The 17,833-nt window shown below is 42.0% G+C and overlaps 1 protein-coding gene across 8 annotated transcripts in view; it reads right to left on the reverse strand.

The window, feature by feature from the left end:
- Window positions 1-17,833, reverse strand: part of pkp4 (plakophilin 4) — a 71,735-nt gene that overhangs the window by 19,150 nt on the left and 34,752 nt on the right. For 2 of the 8 annotated variants that reach the window (XM_069532230.1, XM_069532232.1), the window contains exons 4-9: window positions 16,341-16,375; window positions 12,716-12,847; window positions 12,069-12,262; window positions 10,041-10,626; window positions 8,631-8,657; window positions 1,648-1,818 (exon numbers count right to left, since the gene is read on the reverse strand). In XM_069532230.1, coding sequence (XP_069388331.1) covers window positions 1,648-1,818; window positions 8,631-8,657; window positions 10,041-10,626; window positions 12,069-12,262; window positions 12,716-12,847; window positions 16,341-16,375 — 1,145 coding nt within the window. The remainder of the gene's footprint in view (window positions 1-1,647; window positions 1,819-8,630; window positions 8,658-10,040; window positions 10,627-12,068; window positions 12,263-12,715; window positions 12,848-16,340; window positions 16,376-17,833) is intronic. The other 6 variants (XM_069532234.1, XM_069532238.1, XM_069532233.1 and 3 more) reach the window with 5 other exon arrangements.

Consider the following 17,833-nt stretch of genomic DNA (forward strand, 5'->3'; position numbering starts at 1 on the left):
AGTTTAAGACTGCATGAAAAGCCGAAGGGAGAAAGGGGCTATTGTAATTTCACTTCAAAACTTAACAAAGAATACTCCAGGATCAAATTGGATTTTTCAAATGAGCCAGCTCGCACAAAGAGTCCATATTGAACACTCCCCCCGGCTCCACCCCACTTGTATTTTCCCAATATAGCCGGCGTAAACACGTTGTGTACTGTCTGCAGGGGCTTCTTCACTGCATCAATAGCATTTATTAGTGAACTCATTGGTCTAAGCAGGTCGCCGGTGCATTGAAGGAGAGAGGGCTGAACGGTGTGTGTGTGCGTCGGTGCAAGCGAAGCATGTGTATTCAACGCAGGCGGGATGATGAGAGGAGAATGCCAACATCAGGAGAGCTGGCGGAGAGGAGACGGTGGACGTGGGTAACCAAGCTGTCCCTGGCCCCCACATCCTTCTTCTCATTCTCAGTGCGACACACACGTAATGGACCTCTTTGTGGCAGGATGACATATCAGTACCTGCCTATTAACTCATGTCTCACCCTTTCTGTCTCACAGTTGAGGGAGGGAGGGAAGGGCGGCAGTGAAGGAGACAGTGACTGAGACGAAAATAGAACGAAAAGCAAAAAATAAAGGGATAAAATATGTTGCGCTAAGGGACGCTAAATGGCGATCGCCAAGACAGACAATAAACCAATACGTCAAGGGTCCCTAATTAAATAGAAGACAAAGAGTACATCTGTGCAAGATGAATAAAATCAAAGTACTTTTGACGCAAAAATGTGTCCGCTTGAAATAAAAAAAAACATTATGAGGGACGAAATGCTTTGAAAAGTGTTTTATCTTAACCTGCATGACAGCGCGGCATGAAGATATAGAGACAGCACCAGCAATAAAGAGAGAAAATGGAGGTAAATAAGGAAACTAAACTGAGTTTCTGGTAGGTTTGGGAATAATTTATAGTCTGATATGTCACACACTCAAAACAATACACTGTGTTGTTTATTTCTCGACAGCAGCAATTCCTCACTTTCTTTTGCTATGCGGACCTTTTTAAATGACAGCATTGATCCAACAGGGGGAGAGCAATCACCAAAATAAACCTCATTTAGTGAATCATATCACCTTCCCTGAAAACTACACCTTGCTATACTCCCTTTCTATATTTTATTCTATATTAATTGTAGCCTTGCACTTGCCATATGATGTTGAACTTGAGATCAATATCACAAAGATAATATGAAGTTCACTGCAATAATAGTGAGAAAATAGCATAAGTACAATTTTACTATTGTGGCCTGGCACTGGTCCGTAGGACGCGAAAACCAAATGATATTGTTTTTTATGAGGACATCCTTATTGTGGATCAAATCCTCCAAACATACAGTTTTCGTGCTTGTTTAGTATGCATTAGTGTTTAATATGACCATGCAGACTCCACCTCTAGTCAGTTGAAAGGTAAAACTCAAAGTGTGTTTTCGTACTTGAAAGTCAGGAACAAGGTTCATGTCTTTGTTACACTGTTTACATTTGATCCGGTTAGATTTGGTTTCATGTTGTAATTCATTCATTGTAAAGTCCAACCCTATCCAAACAAGTCTTTTCACACTGCAAACAGGTCTAAAACCCTGAATGGGGTCTCATCAAATAATAGCGTGGGACCTACCTGAGGTGCTCCTGTAGAGGGTGCCCTGCTGGGTGTGGCTGGGGCTACGGTACAACGGGCCCTGGAAAGTCCGATCCTCATAGATTGGTGCAATGTGACGTTCTGGGGACATGGCTGACCTTAAGTCCTGACCCAGCTGGCTGTGTTGACTGGCGTATGAGCTCCGTATTCCTGTGGAGAGGCATGGGAGAGTGGTTAGTGGGTATGGATATGTAGGATAAAATGGTCCACTGATTCTACAGACAGACTCTTAAGTGAAGTGCCAATGGCTTGAAGCCTGTAAGACAAATAGATATTAATCAACTGTCATGTATAATGTCAAACTGTCAGAGAGCAGGACGTTGAAGGATTTCCAGCTTATTTGCTTTAATTCTCTCTGCATCAATTATAACATGGTGGGGAGTAGGACAGTTTTAGATTACATTCATTTATAAATGTAATATGATTGTGAAAATCTATTTTATGACACTTGATACTTGCTTGAGTTAGGTTTTCGATCATATTAAGCAAAACGTTTCCTTGATTGTTGTCAATAAAAAGAGTAACCTTTCCAAAATAAAAGCAGACATGATGTTCACCGTGACCTCTCAAAGATCTTTTCTAAGAATTTAAATAATGGAAATTGAACAGAAACAATAAATAAATAGATACAAAAAAACAAACCTTTACGTGTATGACAGTGAGGTCTTTTTTGTCAATACCGAATACAACTTCCCTCCTAAATCTGATTACTCAGCTATTAAAGAGAAGGGAAACGATGCGTATATAATCTACACATGTAAAAGTCAAAAGATCAAATGGTTCTTTAAGGCAATAAAAACAAGCTTTAAAAATCATAAAGTTTTTATAATAGCATGTATCATTTCTTATCCACATTACATGCAGTTGACATATGAACTAGTCAAACCTCATAATCACAGTCTATAGTGGGAGAAAACAAGTATGATAGCAGAATAACAAACCATGTCATTTTCCTCTTGATTAGATTTTCTCACCCCAACTACAAACGTAATAAAAGAATATTCTTTGCTTATTTTTCAATTCTCTATTCGGTTAAAAAACCTAGACACACAGAGATGACTTTGTTCAAGACCATGCGCTGTAAAGCCTGAGTTGCCATTATGTCCTTTTTTTGCACTTTAACACAATATGAGAGGAAATAACTGTAATTTAGTCTGTATTTGTAATCTTGTAGAACATTGTAGAAAGATGAACACAACTACAAGCCAACCACTGCCACTGTTATTGCGTTATTTTGCATTGGTGTGCTCTTTTATATGTGGGGAACAAATAGACAGGAGCAGTTAGTAAATACTGCACTTAATGGGCCACCAAACCAGAGCAAACTTAATGTGAATCACTCAGAGGAGATGTTGGGAAATGTGTGGTACAGGAAGCAGCCCGAGCCCCAAATCAGGAACGGGCTGACTTGCCAGGGCTGAAACAAGCAACACATAGGTGAGTGCTGCAATTAAAACTCCCCTCCAAACAGATCACTATAACAACCGGCTGCGGGGGCAGCATGAAGCAGCAAGTCCTGTCTGAGTCAGACTCTCGGCAGATGTAAGACACGGACAACAGGATGAGGTAACGGCATTATTTCGATCTTCACAATAATTGGATGTAAAGGAGACGAGACAGGCAAAGAGACTCCACACCCTCATCTCTTCCCAAAGCAGAATAGAAATACCAACAAATTCAATGCACTCAAAGCACACACTGCATCTGTGTGATCTCTTCTAGAGAATACATCTTCATGTTGTCACTCTTAACATTTCTTGAGTTTATTGTATGAGGTCAAACCTCAAAGTATTGAAAACACCTTTCGTTTTTGTCTATCCACTGCGCACTAGTGAGGCAGTCTCTCAAGAAATAACCCAAATTAGCATTATGAATTTGAAGATGAGCATGATATGTTTCCATTCAACAACTTGCCTCTTTTCAAAGTTGTTCAGATTCTGATTTTGCTGTTCAGATATAATTATTAATGTAGAAAGAAATAGACTATAGCTGGTGCATTAGGAAGAATTAATTAACTGATACATTTTAAAAAAACTAATTACAAAAGAGAAGACCCTAACCCCTTAACTGTAACTGCAACATAATTATTTTACATATAGTCTAGAATTTACACTCAAGTTAAAGTAGGATTAAATGTATACTGTACTCTGAGTCACTGTGCTACAGCTTTAAAAAGTGGTGTCAAGGAAAACATATATGATGATGACCATAATGTTATATGATACAATTAATATATGGCAGTACAACTTAAGGGTAAAAAATGTATAACATCCTCATGTTAACCTATTTACTGGCATACTTTAACATTGGCTTTTGTACTCAAAGTGATAAAAGAAAAAGAAAGAAAACTTGCTAGTAATAGTAGTGAGAGTAAATGTGACTGCATATAGAAGCATGTGGTGCAACACCCACACCCACCAGTGCAGACACTCGGGTTTGATTACCGACATCCAGCTCAGCCATGTGTTCCTAAAAGCACATTTAGCTGTGACTGTGTGAACGTCCTGCATGTTACAGCTTACAAGTGAAGCCTGTTGCTGACAGGATGAAGAGGCAATTGGTCTCCACTCTCCCCAGATCAAGGGAAGGGCTAGCAAAGACAAGGACTGGAGTACATGGGGCATTTCAGAGAGGTAGAATAAAACTGCAATAAAAAAAAGCAGAGGGGAAAAACAAGGAGAAAGTGGATGAATATGAGCCCATTAATTGGAGGACTGCTGTGGAGGAGATGGATAATCTCTTTCAAAGTTTCTACCAAACTAACTAAGGGCTAAAAAGTGACCACATCCTGACAAAATGATACATTCAGCCCCCGATTCAGGGCTCAAAGTGTTTTTATTAACAAAGTAGCATTATGTGGATGACATTCTACAAATGGCATGAATGGGCTGTGGACTACGCTTTAAATTGAAGCTGAAGATTCTTCAGTTTCCTTGTTTGTCAAACAAACTTGCACATTTTTGTGATCAGCACGCCCATGTTTGTGTGAATCCTCACATTGGTGAAGCTCACTCAAGAGTGAATCCCAGTGGACCAGTATACAGTTGGCAACTTACTGCTCATTGCACATTTTGCGAGCCTCCAAACATCACTTGGGTCCTCTCCAGATGCATGAGCTCAGGCGCAGACAGCTGCTGCCATGCAGAACCAGCTAAATGAGGGATTCTTGTCACAGTCTGAGACAGAGGAAATTAATAAATAAGCATGTTTGCCTCCTTTGGGAGCAGCAGGGGCCTTTGGGGGCACAGCAAGTGAAGATTCTAGATGTAGATAGTGAGCCCGCCTGAGGCTGACCTTTGCAACCTTCGGTGGTTATGAAGCCAAGTTCTGGGCTGGCATCAAGCAGCCCGTCAAAGGCTCTGCTAACCGCTACCTACATAATGAATGGGTAAGGGAATCATTTAACTACATTAATGATTAATGATTATTAGAAATAGGCTTTGTCCAGACTACATACTGATTTCTGAGGGAATACAACAGTTTAGAGTGTACGCGCACTGAATACCTTCATGACCAACTAGTTGCAGAGTGGTAATTATGAGGTTGGGGAGAATCTCGGGGATAACTTAGGGTTAACTCGATTTCAGACGCAGTTGGTCAAGCTTATTCAAATGCACACCCAGCATTCCCTACAAACTATTACAATTACCTTGACCTGAGGTCTGAACAGTGTGTATCCTTGTCAGGTTTCACTTTTGTCCATTTAACGAGTATGGTGCAAACTATTTGATAGACGTTATTGATAAGATTATGTGACATTTAAACAAAAAGCTTTATGAAAATTTCACGTCATTGCAGACCGACTGTTGAGCCATCTCAACTGCAACCAGGTTGTTTATCCATTATTTGGGAATTTCAAGGTAATATTTAGTTGTAATTAATTTTCAATTTAGGAAGAGCAAAAATCCATTTAATGCTGCTTTTTTTTTTGTTAAACAAGAACAGAGTTTGGCAATCATGTACCTCCGCCAAGGCTACTGCCTTACGTTGCTATGTTAGAGCATGTGAAAAAAAAAAAAATCCCGGCTCCACCAGTTTTTCTGCATCATGTCCAAAATTCAAGGGTAATGTCCAACCCCTCCACCAAATTTCATGGAAATCAATTCAGCATTTTTAGCATTATCCTCCTATCAAAGAGACAAATACTGATGAAAAACATTATGGAGGTAATAAACCATTGACAGACACATAAATGCTGTAGACTCACACTGGAGGCACAAACAGGTTCAACTTAACAATGTATAACAGATAAACAAACTAAAATAGATGGTAAGATTTGCTCGTTGGGGGCTAAAACAAAGTAAAACAGAATTGTGCTGCCAATGTGAGCTGTGGTGACACACTCAATAGCCCAAGAACCCTTTCATTCTGTGGCAGTGGGCACAATAGCCACTAGCAGCGGCTTGGCAGGAAATCAGTTCAGCTTCTCTTGTTCAAAGGTTTGAAGGGGACGCAAGGAAGGGCGGGAGACCACTGACAAAAAAAAAGCTGAGAGAGAATATAAGAGAGGGAGGGAGGGAAAGGATGAAAATGAAAATAGGGTTAATGAGGCAGTCCAGGACCACCAGAGACTTCGGATCCCATGTAAAGCCCAGCCACATGAACGGGGGCTTTTGGCACAGCTGTGACCGAGTGCGAGGGACAGAATCTTCCCGGCACAGGAGCCTTCATGCATACTGTATCTCTCCCCCTCAGCAGCCTGCTCCTGAAAGTAGCAAACATTCAAACAACCTTAGAGGAGACTAATCCGTCTGCTTTCTTTATTCGCCTCCCCTGATAGAGGGGGCTGCAGTCACTTCTAAAAGCATCTGCAAATTGTCAGGGAGAAATAACATACTGCTGCCTATTGAGAGTGAATGGCCCACATTCCTGATGCGTTATAGTCATTTAATTCTCCCCCTCAGCCCTCTCACCGTGGCTTTAACAGACTGTACTTGGCAGAGTCTGGATGAAGGGCGGTGGCGGCGTGGTGCTCGCTCTGGAGAAACAAACACTTAAACGAATGCAGCTGACTGCATTCCTCAACAAAAACAATTTTCAAAAACCCTTTCCAAACAAACTGGAGAATCGGCGTGATAACCAGAAAATTGTTATACATAAACGTGAGACTAGCAGTAAAAATAGAGTTGAAGCTACCGTGGGGGCTTGGCTGTTGGATTGAGAACTCAAATGTGCAAATATGCCATTTCCCCTTGTTCCACTCTGCTCTGAAATGGACGTTAAATACAATGAGCATATTATTTGGTACAATTTGTCTTCATTTCTCAGCAGCAGAGGGAAGGCATGACTTCTTGTCAATGGCCAGTGCACCCGGACAGCCAGGTGGGTGGTAGGAAAAGAGGGGGAGAGAGAGAGAGAGGAGGAAACTGAGAGGAGGAGAGAGGAAACACGAAACAAGGATTCAAGTCTTTTGAAGAGAAAACAGGAAACAAAATGTGTGACGAGGCATAAAAAAGGTATTCTGATAGATACTGACAGAAAATAACCAACAGCTACAATATCAACACAAGGTTGTCGGATGGCATTTGCCAAATGCTTGCCATTGAGCCTGTTCGTGTGATCATCCCATTTTCTTCTACTATGCCTCATCAAACACTTGTGGCAAATTATTGTGACAGAGACAAAGCTCCAGTGAAATGTATGCGAGAGACAAGGGAGACAGAAGAGGGAGTAGAGTGAGACCGAATTTACGGGGAATAAGGGGAAAGGAGGGAGAAAGATAAGGGAGGTGCGGGAGAGGGAGAAAACTAGGCTGGTGTTTCAGTCCACTCAGAGGACCGGGACTGAAGATCCATTTGTGTCTGCTGGAGACATCATCAGTCATAGCAGCAGCACGTGTTTGCGAGTGTAGTGGGACTAGACAATAAAACAATCTTCAAAATTCTTCTACATCCCAAAAAAAGATTCATTAATATTAAAAAATGACACTGACAAACTGTAATTTCAGATAAATGTTATTATTCTGCTGATCTAATCGTGCTACAGCTATAGGTTGCTGCTTTTTTCTACTTTGTAGGCACTATCAAGGAAGAAATAAAAATCACCTCGTCCTAACCACCCACTTACAAGACCCTGAACAGTGATGAGAAAACAAGTGACTGTTAAGAGGCAGATAAAAAGTCAATACAGTCACTTATGTTGCAGCCTTAACAGTTAAGAATGGCACTAGTATGACACTACACATGAGGGGGACTCAAACCGAAGCAGGGACACTGAGTTGACAATGTGGGTGACAAGTGGCATCCATGTCATATCAGACCCTTTTTCAGTTTCTCCCCACAAATGTTATCGTTTGAATATGATGAACCACTATCCGCTCTGTTCACAACACAACACAGGGAGATTGAGGGGAGAGAAAATTTTTTTATTTTTGCTTAAATAATCCAGCCGCCTAAAAATATTTTAATGAAATGAAATTTAAGGATTCTTTTTACCCTGGGAATGTTTAAGAGTGGCATTTACCAATGTAAGAGGATGATCAAAAGGAAGAGTATTCCTGGCCAGAGCAGAACAGAATTGCAATTTTACTTCATTTTAATTGTAGCACAATTAAATGTGATAAGAGAGGAGTCTGAATGACGTGGTTATTCATGTCCTATATAACAAATTTGGTGGCTCTAACTCTAAAATGTTTAACTTAATCATTTCAGTTAAAAACATATAGTGGTGTTAAATGTGTATCGAGGTCATTTCTAACAGATCAATAAGATAAAACACACTGTGATAATATTCCTGCCCATATTGCCCAACATAAGGGATAAGATCACATCGTAAAACCCCAGTGCTGGTCGTGACCTTAAATGCTGATAACACTACAAGAAACACGTGCACATGCAGTGGTTATTAAGGAACATTAGGTTTTGACCAACAACAAACAAAACACACATGCAGCACTAATAAACACACAAAATACACCAAGGATGTGGGGAAACCCATGTGACACAACAAATAAAAATGTTCACCTTGAACAGCATCATCAACCAGGGCATCTGAGCATTTCCCCAGGCAGCATGTATTCAAGCAGAAAACAGCCCATTAACCTTGTAGGTCTTGACATTAAGGCTTGTTCACTTTGGGGTTTTGTAGGGAAAGAGGAAGAGACATTTACTTTCCCCACTGATCAAGTTTAATATGTCCCTCATTCACCCACCACTGAGGTCACAGAGGCTAGAACCTATGCATTTTTCACGAGGTGTCTATAATGAAAGTGTGACAGAATGGCTTAAAATCTACATTACTGTGCCGCTGCACAGATATTGTGAAACACCAAGATGACCAACTGTCTTATTGGATGTACTTGTACTTGTGGTGGAGTAAAATCCTGTTAAATAAAAATAAAATCACAACACAGAGGTCCTTTGATTATGTCAACAAACCGGAAAGGCAGCTGAATCTACCAGAGTGAGCTACAGGTGACTTCATAATTTTACTTGTGGAATGCTTGTAGTTCAAAAGCGGTTTTATCCGCAAATCGAATTGGACAAACAAGATGACTCTGGTATTCTGCTGCAACGCTACATTCAAATGTAAATGATCTCTGAATAAACACCAAACACCATAAACTTCTCACCTATCTGCAGAGATGTGAAAATGTACTCCGAGGTATGAGAGTACATAAGTGACATCACTGTTGGGTGTGGTTATAGATATATAAAGCCGATGGCATTGAGTTACGTGTGAACTGAACTTTTCGCTGGCTAACGACGCTTGAGATTGATAATGACATTGTCAGAGTTAGTAGTGTTACAATGTCACATATTACCTGAAATATAAACTCCACCATTGGTTTCAGAGTCTATTCTCAACAGCAAAACTAACTACGATCCTGGTCTATTACACTATTTGAGCTAATATTTGTCTTCTCTCAGAAACTCTCTTGGCTGCTCTCCAGCAGAACCACTGACCTCACAATCACTGTTTCCTCTCTGATTGAGTATGCTGAGCAGCGAGACAAAAAAAATTTAATAATGTATCACTGTCCAAATATTTACAGCCTTAAGTAGAAATCCGCTGCTCAAGAAGTCCGAAGAAATGGATATAAAATGAAAGCGTCTTACATGACTCGCTTGAATTAAAACAAGCAGAGGCCTTTCTGTTGTGAGGGACAATGTCTCAGTGTTAGTAATGGAGATCTGTTAAACTGTGGTCTTCTCTGGAAATAACACGCATTCACGCACGGTAAGGCAAATACACCATGTAATCTTTTCTGACAAAAAGTGTTTTCTATAGCTACTGCAACTGCCCTTACTGTTTTATACAGACACATCACTGCAAGACATTTGAGAATAATTCCCTATTAAATTAAAGTGTGTGTGTGTGTGTGTGTGTGTGTGTGTGTGTGTGTGTGTGTGTGGGTGTGTGTGTGTGTGCACCTGTGAGGCTGTCAGGTCGCGTCATCCTCTCGTAAATGTCGTAACTCTGGGGTCCATAGGGGTCAGTGCTGTGGAGCATGGAGCGGGGAAGGGTGGAGCTGTAGTGCTGGGGCACAGCGGTCATAGTAGCCCTGATTGGAGATGACGAGTGGCTGGGCTGCTTAGTTAGCGGGGGGTTAATGTTGTCCATCATCGTGAGAGGCGAGCCCATGCGGCCTGACGAGGAACCTGCGGACGCCTGATAGGGCGAGGTGTTGTGGCTAGCGCTGCCCGACCGTGAGTTCGTGGAGCCCACGCGTCGCAGTGCAGCGGGGGAGTTTTTCTGGGTTGAGTAGGGTGAGCTGCTTCCACCGCAGGCTGTAGTGGTACTGACCCGCTGGGCGGAGGGCAATGTTGTGGAGAAGATGCTGGAGAGGGGTTTGGGTTCAGTTACAATGGGTGAGCCATAGGCACTGCCAGGTGAGGTACGCAGGGAGCCCCGGGAGGGAGACATACTGCTGGCGTAGGCTGGCGAGTGAGAGCGAGAAGGCACTGAGCTTACCCTCCGCATAGCACGGCCAGGCACTGCTGTTGCGACCGCTGGAACCTGCAAGTGAAGGGAAAATACAATATGGCTTCATGCATTTGTTTCTTCAGTCCTTAAGGAGCAATAATAATCATTAACAATCATGTAGTACGTCACTTTACCTGAGTAATGGGAATGACATGCTTAATAACACAGCATTAAATAAACCAATTCATTATAGAACATGACTTTACTCTAGGCCATAATCATTTTCTTTTTTCCATTTGCGTCTACGGTGTACAATAGAGCAATTTGGTTTCCCAGTGGTCTCTGTGTACTTTGCCACATGAAGCATGATTATGTTGTTGTGCTCAGAACGCTGTGAACCTTCTGTGTCTTTAAACTTCACATTGCTATCTTCTCAGGAAACATCTCAATTAAATTCTGGTGTTTCTCTTTTTTGTCATTTATGGAAAACTACAATCAGGTATTAAATCAATAAGCTCTTTAACATTGTGAGCCCTGTTTATTGAAAAACACAATGCTCATACTGGATTGAAGGGGTCTTCCTTTGCTTTCAGCACAGCTTCAGTTCTTTGTGGCACGCTGAATATCCCTTCATGTGCATCAAATCATTTCTGCTGATTTGCTTTCTGCACAATCTCCCCTTCTACCACATCAAAATGATTTTATCAGATTCAGATCTGATGACTGGGAAAAGCGCTGATGTGCACTGATCTCATTGTAATGTTCATGAAACCAATTTGAGATGACGTTGATTGCTTTGTGACATGGTGCATTAACAGGCTGGAAGTAGCCATTAGCCATTGTGGCAACAAAGGAAATGCACATGGTCAGCAACACTTCTCTGATAGGCTGTAGGATTCAAGCGATGATTCCCCACACTCTATCACCTCCACCAACCAGAAACAAGGCAGGTCCTGGAGCTTTGGTTCCCAACTTCTGACCCGACCATCTGCATGTCTCAATGCAGATACATCATTCATCAAAATTCTGTTCTTGGCGGACGGAAGCGGAACCCATCATGCTTTTCTGGTGCTGCAGTAGCTCATTTTACATGCTCTGCACCCTGAGAGTGGTTGTCTGGGTTATTGTAGCCTTTCTGTCTGCTCCAACCACTCCAGCCATTTCGTAACCTCTCGAGAATCGTTTCTATCTGCAGACCTGCCGCTCAACGGATGTTTTGTTTTTCACAGTAAAAACTCCAGAGACTGTTGTGTATGCAAATCTCAGGAGATCAGTTTCAGAAATAATCAAACCAGCCCGTCATCATGTGATCAGTTCACCTTTTTCCTCTATTCTGATGTTTGGTGTGACCGGTAACTAAAGCTCCTGACCTGTATCTACATGATTTTATACATTGCTAACTTGTGATTGGATAATTCCATAAATTAGGAGTACACCTCTACCTAATAAAGTGTAATCCAGATAAAAACTCTTTAAAGATACATTTTGTATTTTTGACATCAGCAATGTGTTGTGGATGCAGTTGCTGCCAGTACCTGGGATGAAGCCTGGCCCTCAGCCCTGGCATTCCTCATCAGGGTGCTGGTGCCAGCGCCAGGGAAGGAGTGCTGCATCCTCAGCTCTGCCTTGCCCAGGTTCTGGCTGCTGAAATAGCCGCTGCTGGCATCCTGGTAGCCACTGTCCGAGTAGGAGTTAATCTGAGTCGAGCTACGTGAATTCACTGCGGACCCTGAGAGAGAGAGAGAGTGACAGAAATAGAGACCGAGAGAGGAGGGCAAAGGGTCAGAGGTACAGGAGACGGACACATCACAAATGGTTTCATAATAGATGTGACATTTACCTAGACGACATCACTACTGACAAATGGCTCTGCAGGAGGATAAATGTTCTACCACCCTGTGTCTCAATGTACCATGGCACATTTTTCAGCATTTTATCAGCTGTGATGAGATATCAGCTATCACCATTACTCAGGGTATCAAGCACCAGTGAGGAAAAGAAAAAATTGTAAGGTAGTCACAGATTTTATGTAAAGTATTATCAAGAGACAAGTAAAAAAAACAGTTTGTCCTCAATGAATTTCCATATAAATGTTGTGGGATAATGCTGAGGCAAGGAAACAAAGACGTGAGTCAGAGAAAAAAAACGCAGTGCAGAAGATGGAGAGAAGGCAATAACAGACCCTCACTTTCATGGAGAGAGGACTGCTCCGGGGAGTACAGAGACACCTGCTCTGACTCAGTCCTGATGCGGTAGCTGGGCGACTGGGAACTGTCAGTCACCCGAGACTTTGCGTCCCCGGAGGCAGAGGCATCTGGGAAGGCAAAGCAGGGGAGTCAGACAAAGAGAAAGAGCTCTGAGTGTGAAACAGTTACAGAGTTTTGAGACGAGGAAGATTATAATAGTCATTAAAGTGGTCGACGATTTTTGGAGTTGAGAAGAAACAATAACACCCAATGATTTCTGCAACATTAATTTCACGCCTGTGTTCGAGTCATTCAATTTTACTGCCATACTAATTTTGGGAAGTGAAATTGGGTTGGCGCGGTGGTTCAACTGTGTATGCAGCCATGCTCCAAATAGCTTAACTGCTCTAACGTTCCCCTTCATCCCGCTCTCTTTATGGGTGGTGACAACAACCAGTTTGGCAAACAGGAACTTGACTTAGGCCTCTAATGTCCCTGTGCACAATGTTTCCCCATAATCACAATCTAGTTAAGCGTGACTACTCCCAATTGGTTACTCTGCAATCACTTCAACAATAGGCGGCAAGCAGAGGGGCACAGGGAGGCAAACGTCGGCTGCAGGGGTCTTTCATATCCTGCTCAGTCAGCTGGTGAGTGAATGAAATTCTTTACATGTAAGCCTAGTACCTGACATCCCACTTTCTTACATCTGGATATCAGAGTGTTTAAACATTTAAAAATATTGCATGGCCTGGTGTGAGCAGGTTATCAGCGATGGACACCATGCCCATTGCATTTCAATAATGCTATTTTCAATTTAATAAATAACCCTGTTGAGGTTAAAGGGTAAGGACAATTATTTGTTTGCTGTAGCTGCCCAAAAGCTTTGGAATCATTTATTATTTCCATTTATGCTGCTGGCAGACATGCACTGACCTCTGGACATTTTGTTGAAATTTTCATGCAAGCCCCTGAGTAAAACATGAAAAAGAGGAGCAATACATATAGAAGACACCTGCTGTGTTCTTCATATGTGAAAGAACATAACCCTATTGTCTGCAAGTTGTTTTTATTCGCTTTTTAGCCTAGAGAGAATTTAAATTAATACAAATTTAATGAGTGTAATACAAGAGTCCTGTTTAAGTATTTACAAGCATATGAGCAAGCATTTGTGTTCTTTAAATGTAACATAAGAAAGTCTTTTGTCTCCTTTTATTCTGGCAGTGACTCTGTGTCGTTTAAGACCTCAGGGTTTTCATACTGAGCCTTGACCCTGTTTGATAAATGAGATGCCAAGAGGCCGGAACAGAAGAGGAAAATAAATAGAGGGAGAAACAGCAAGAGAAGAGAGAGACACAACCCTTTCCCCCAAGCTGATGATCAAACATTTCTGGTCTCAAATAATAATAATAATAACAACAATTCCCATATGTAACAACTCGACTGTTCTCAAATGACATGAACACTCCAGATACACACCCAGGATGAGTGGCTGTCGCAGCACTGTGTGGGCCCCGAACAAATGTTCTTGTATATCAATTATTTATTCTATGAACCTATAGATAGTGTCCAGTTCACACAGACGTCCAGCACCAGCCATACAATCCGCTTGTCTGTGTCTCATCTCGACTTTAATTTCCATTTCTCTCTGGTTATCTTGCCTCTGCTTTACTGTGTTCACAGAACAGGTTTGATTCCCTTGTTATTTTTTTTTTTTTACTTTTCAAAGCATATTTTCCAAAATAAATCTTTAAGGTTCACTGTGTAAGATTTAGGTGAAAGGGGTTTGATAAGTAGGTAGATGGCTGCCTTTACTTTGATTAAATTGACAGGGTCTTTTTTCAAAATGAAGCTGCCAGTGTGTTACAGAATACACGTCTGTAGAAGAAACGGCTACACAAAAAATGACAGGAAAGAAAGTTTTCATTTCAGGAGGTTTGTCCTCTATTCTCGGTGGACACGGGGTGTGACTGCATTGACATTGCCTGGGGCTAGAATGCTTGTTTCCACAGTAACACTTCTATCCCAAACACTCAGACAGTGGAGTCATCTGGAGGCTCATGAGGCCAATAAGCCTCACGGACAAAAACGTGGCCCATTACGCTCTGCGCCGCACATTTAGACTTTAATTCATTTAGATTGGCAAAAAAAGTGCATTACCACATCTGACTATCATTTATCATCTACAGTAGAATGAGAAATCAATACAAAGCGATTGTGATTAGTCCTCAGCTCTGTTCCAACACTAATGAAATACATTCAGCAAGGAAATGGGCAGCGGGCAACAAATGAGAAAAGCGTGTAGTATTAATATTCCCACAGCATATGTACAACTAAACCCCCCATAGGCTCGTCTGATGGGATCAACAATAAAAGATTAATGGCCATTGCAGAAATTCACTAAGTTCCACAATTGAATTAATAAGCCATGAAATACATTAGTAAATTCAATTCATTATCCGTTCTCTCCTGGAGATCCTTCAAAGATGTGGGCTAAACAAACAGACCAAAGAAGTCGCTGAGAAATCCTTCAGCTCCCCGTCACCGGCGGTGTTATGTGTGAGTGGGCAGAAATACCTTAGATAAATATTAAAACAGGAACAGCCTCAGGCTGTGCATTACTGTATGTGTGCTCGAAAAGGCCCATGTTAGCAATGATTACTGTGTATTGCACTACACTCACAGAAACACACTCTGTACAGAAAAACCAAAGGTCCTCTCTACAAATATTAAGAGACAATTGAGAAGCACTAAGCAAAGAAGTTTTGCATTCCAGATGTTACTTGTGTATTTTATCACTGTGATGCTGAGCAGTATTGTCTAAGCCAATTTCGGCTGCCTTTACGTGTTATGACCCATGAGGAGGTTTGTTTATTTTTAGGTTGAGGTTTAGCAGGTGTAGAGCGAGGTGGTAGAGAAAGACCGCCAATCAAGACCAGACTCTAGACAGTAACCAAGAGCACACACTGTTTTTCACTCCACCCCTTCAGTATGCACAGGGACTCTTTGCCATCACTTATGAACTGAATCAATGCAACAGCGTCTGACCTGGCCGAGCCTGGAGCCTGGTGTGGCTGGCTGGGACGGTCAACAGACCGATTCATAGTTCCCACTGGATGAAGACGCCAGAGAAGTTTGGCTGAACGTCATGAGTAATCCAAAACCTTTCTAGTCAGCTGCACATAAGTGAGGATTCAAGTAAACTGCACACACCACAGGAAATAAATTAAATGTTATCAGGTGAACATGAAGGAGCTAGCAATGAGATTTAGCTGAGCATTTTATAGTGGCGCGCCACATAGAGTTCAGTTCCTCTTATGAGCCGTTTTAAAAGATGTAACTGCCCACATATTTCCATACGTCCTTTACGTTGGCATGGTTGTTAAGCAATACATCCACTAGAGTTTCTGACAAACATGGTGACGGTGCAGGAGGCCGTGATAATGTACCTCTTAAGCAAAACACAAAAGTGGCTGTTAGTCTCAGTATCATCATATAAATGCTTAAGTTCCTTGTGTCTTAGCTTGGACTGCTGGCTACACTGCTGAATGCAATGCAAAGCTTGCTTGTGTTAGGAAGAGGGACAGCTATCCAAACATCTTAGTGTTTAAGTTGACGTACCTGCAGTTCTCCAAGGCAGGGACTTCTCAGACGAGCTGTGAAAACAGGAGATGAAAAAGTGAATACATGTACTACACACACCACATTGAATGACGTGAGTGAAATCAAGTGGAACAGACACCTTTGGGACTCATCTGCTCTTTCACAACCGTGTATATACAGTTTAATCACTGTGTTTGAGATAGAGGAGCCAGAGGTCCAGAGTATACTGCCGAAGTGGAGGTTTCATGTTTACAACTCAGATGTAAAGTCCATTTTTACCACCGCTAGACAAAAAGCTGTAAATGTGGGACTGGACTCTGTGGGACGCTAAGTTGAAATGTGCAAAGGACAGGGGATGGGTTATGGTCATATGGAAGCTGATACTGAATAGACAACAGGGACAAGCCCCGAGAGTAAATCAGAGGTGATCATTCAGTACATCAACAAACACTCAGCGATGTGACATCCTGACATAATCCTGTATGGTGGTGAATGACAACCACACAGAGAATCTGAGAGAGATACCTAGTCTCCAGAGAATAATGCAGGAGAGTCAAGGTCCAGTCAGAAAGTGTGTGTGTGCACGCGCGTGCGTGCGTGCGTGTGTACGTGCGTGCGTGCGTGTGTACGTGCGTGTGTACGTGCGTGCGTGCGTGCGTGCGTGTGTACGTGCAGAGCCAGGAGGATCCATGTGTTTGAAGCAGCACTACTATGAAGTAAAATTTCATTCATTTAAAAGAAAAAAAAATAGAGGATCAATATCTGGCGGTCAGCGTTAATATTGTGGCAGAGGCCACACATAAATCAATGAATGGGAAACATTGAGAAACTGTAGCAGTGTTGAGGATGTCAGTTGAGTTGGCAGTACTTCAATGTAGAGATAAATTCGTTTTCAAATATCATAATGAATGCAAGACCACCTCCAAAGGACTGTTTGGATTTCAGAAGTGTCCTAAATGTGTCTTGATGCGTCACACCTGCCCTTACAGCTGTCCACTTGTGATCTGCCAGGTCTGAACAGGGCCACAACACTGATGATACTTGTCAGAAAACACAGAGCTGGTGCGTCAAGGATCAGACTTATCAAGCTCATCACAAGACAACATAAAACCATGCATCACTCCACTCTTAGCCTCATTTGGAAAATGTCTAGGACCTCCACTAGGTGCATTATAACCCTGAATGCATTGGTATAAATCCAGCTTAGGCCTTTACAACAGAAACCTTTCACTTAATTATTGCAGTTAAGGTGTTAATGTAGACAAGAGGCAAGAAAGGGGGCAGGGAGGAAATTATAGCCCATAGTGTAGCACAGTTTCAATGGAGCTCTGATGTATTGTTTTGCATTTCTTTCTGATTGATCATGATCATGAGAGAACTACGTGTGTGCGACACATCATGCATCTGGTTCCACAAAATTCCAGAGAGCTATCATATAATCACAAACAGGTCAGCATTAAGCCTAGTTTATGCTTCTGCGTCACGTCGACGCCGTACCTACGCCGTAGGTC

This window comes from Paralichthys olivaceus, chromosome 10, assembly GCF_024713975.1.
Source record: "Paralichthys olivaceus isolate ysfri-2021 chromosome 10, ASM2471397v2, whole genome shotgun sequence".
In the NCBI taxonomy this organism is placed as follows: Eukaryota; Metazoa; Chordata; class Actinopteri; order Pleuronectiformes; family Paralichthyidae; genus Paralichthys; species Paralichthys olivaceus.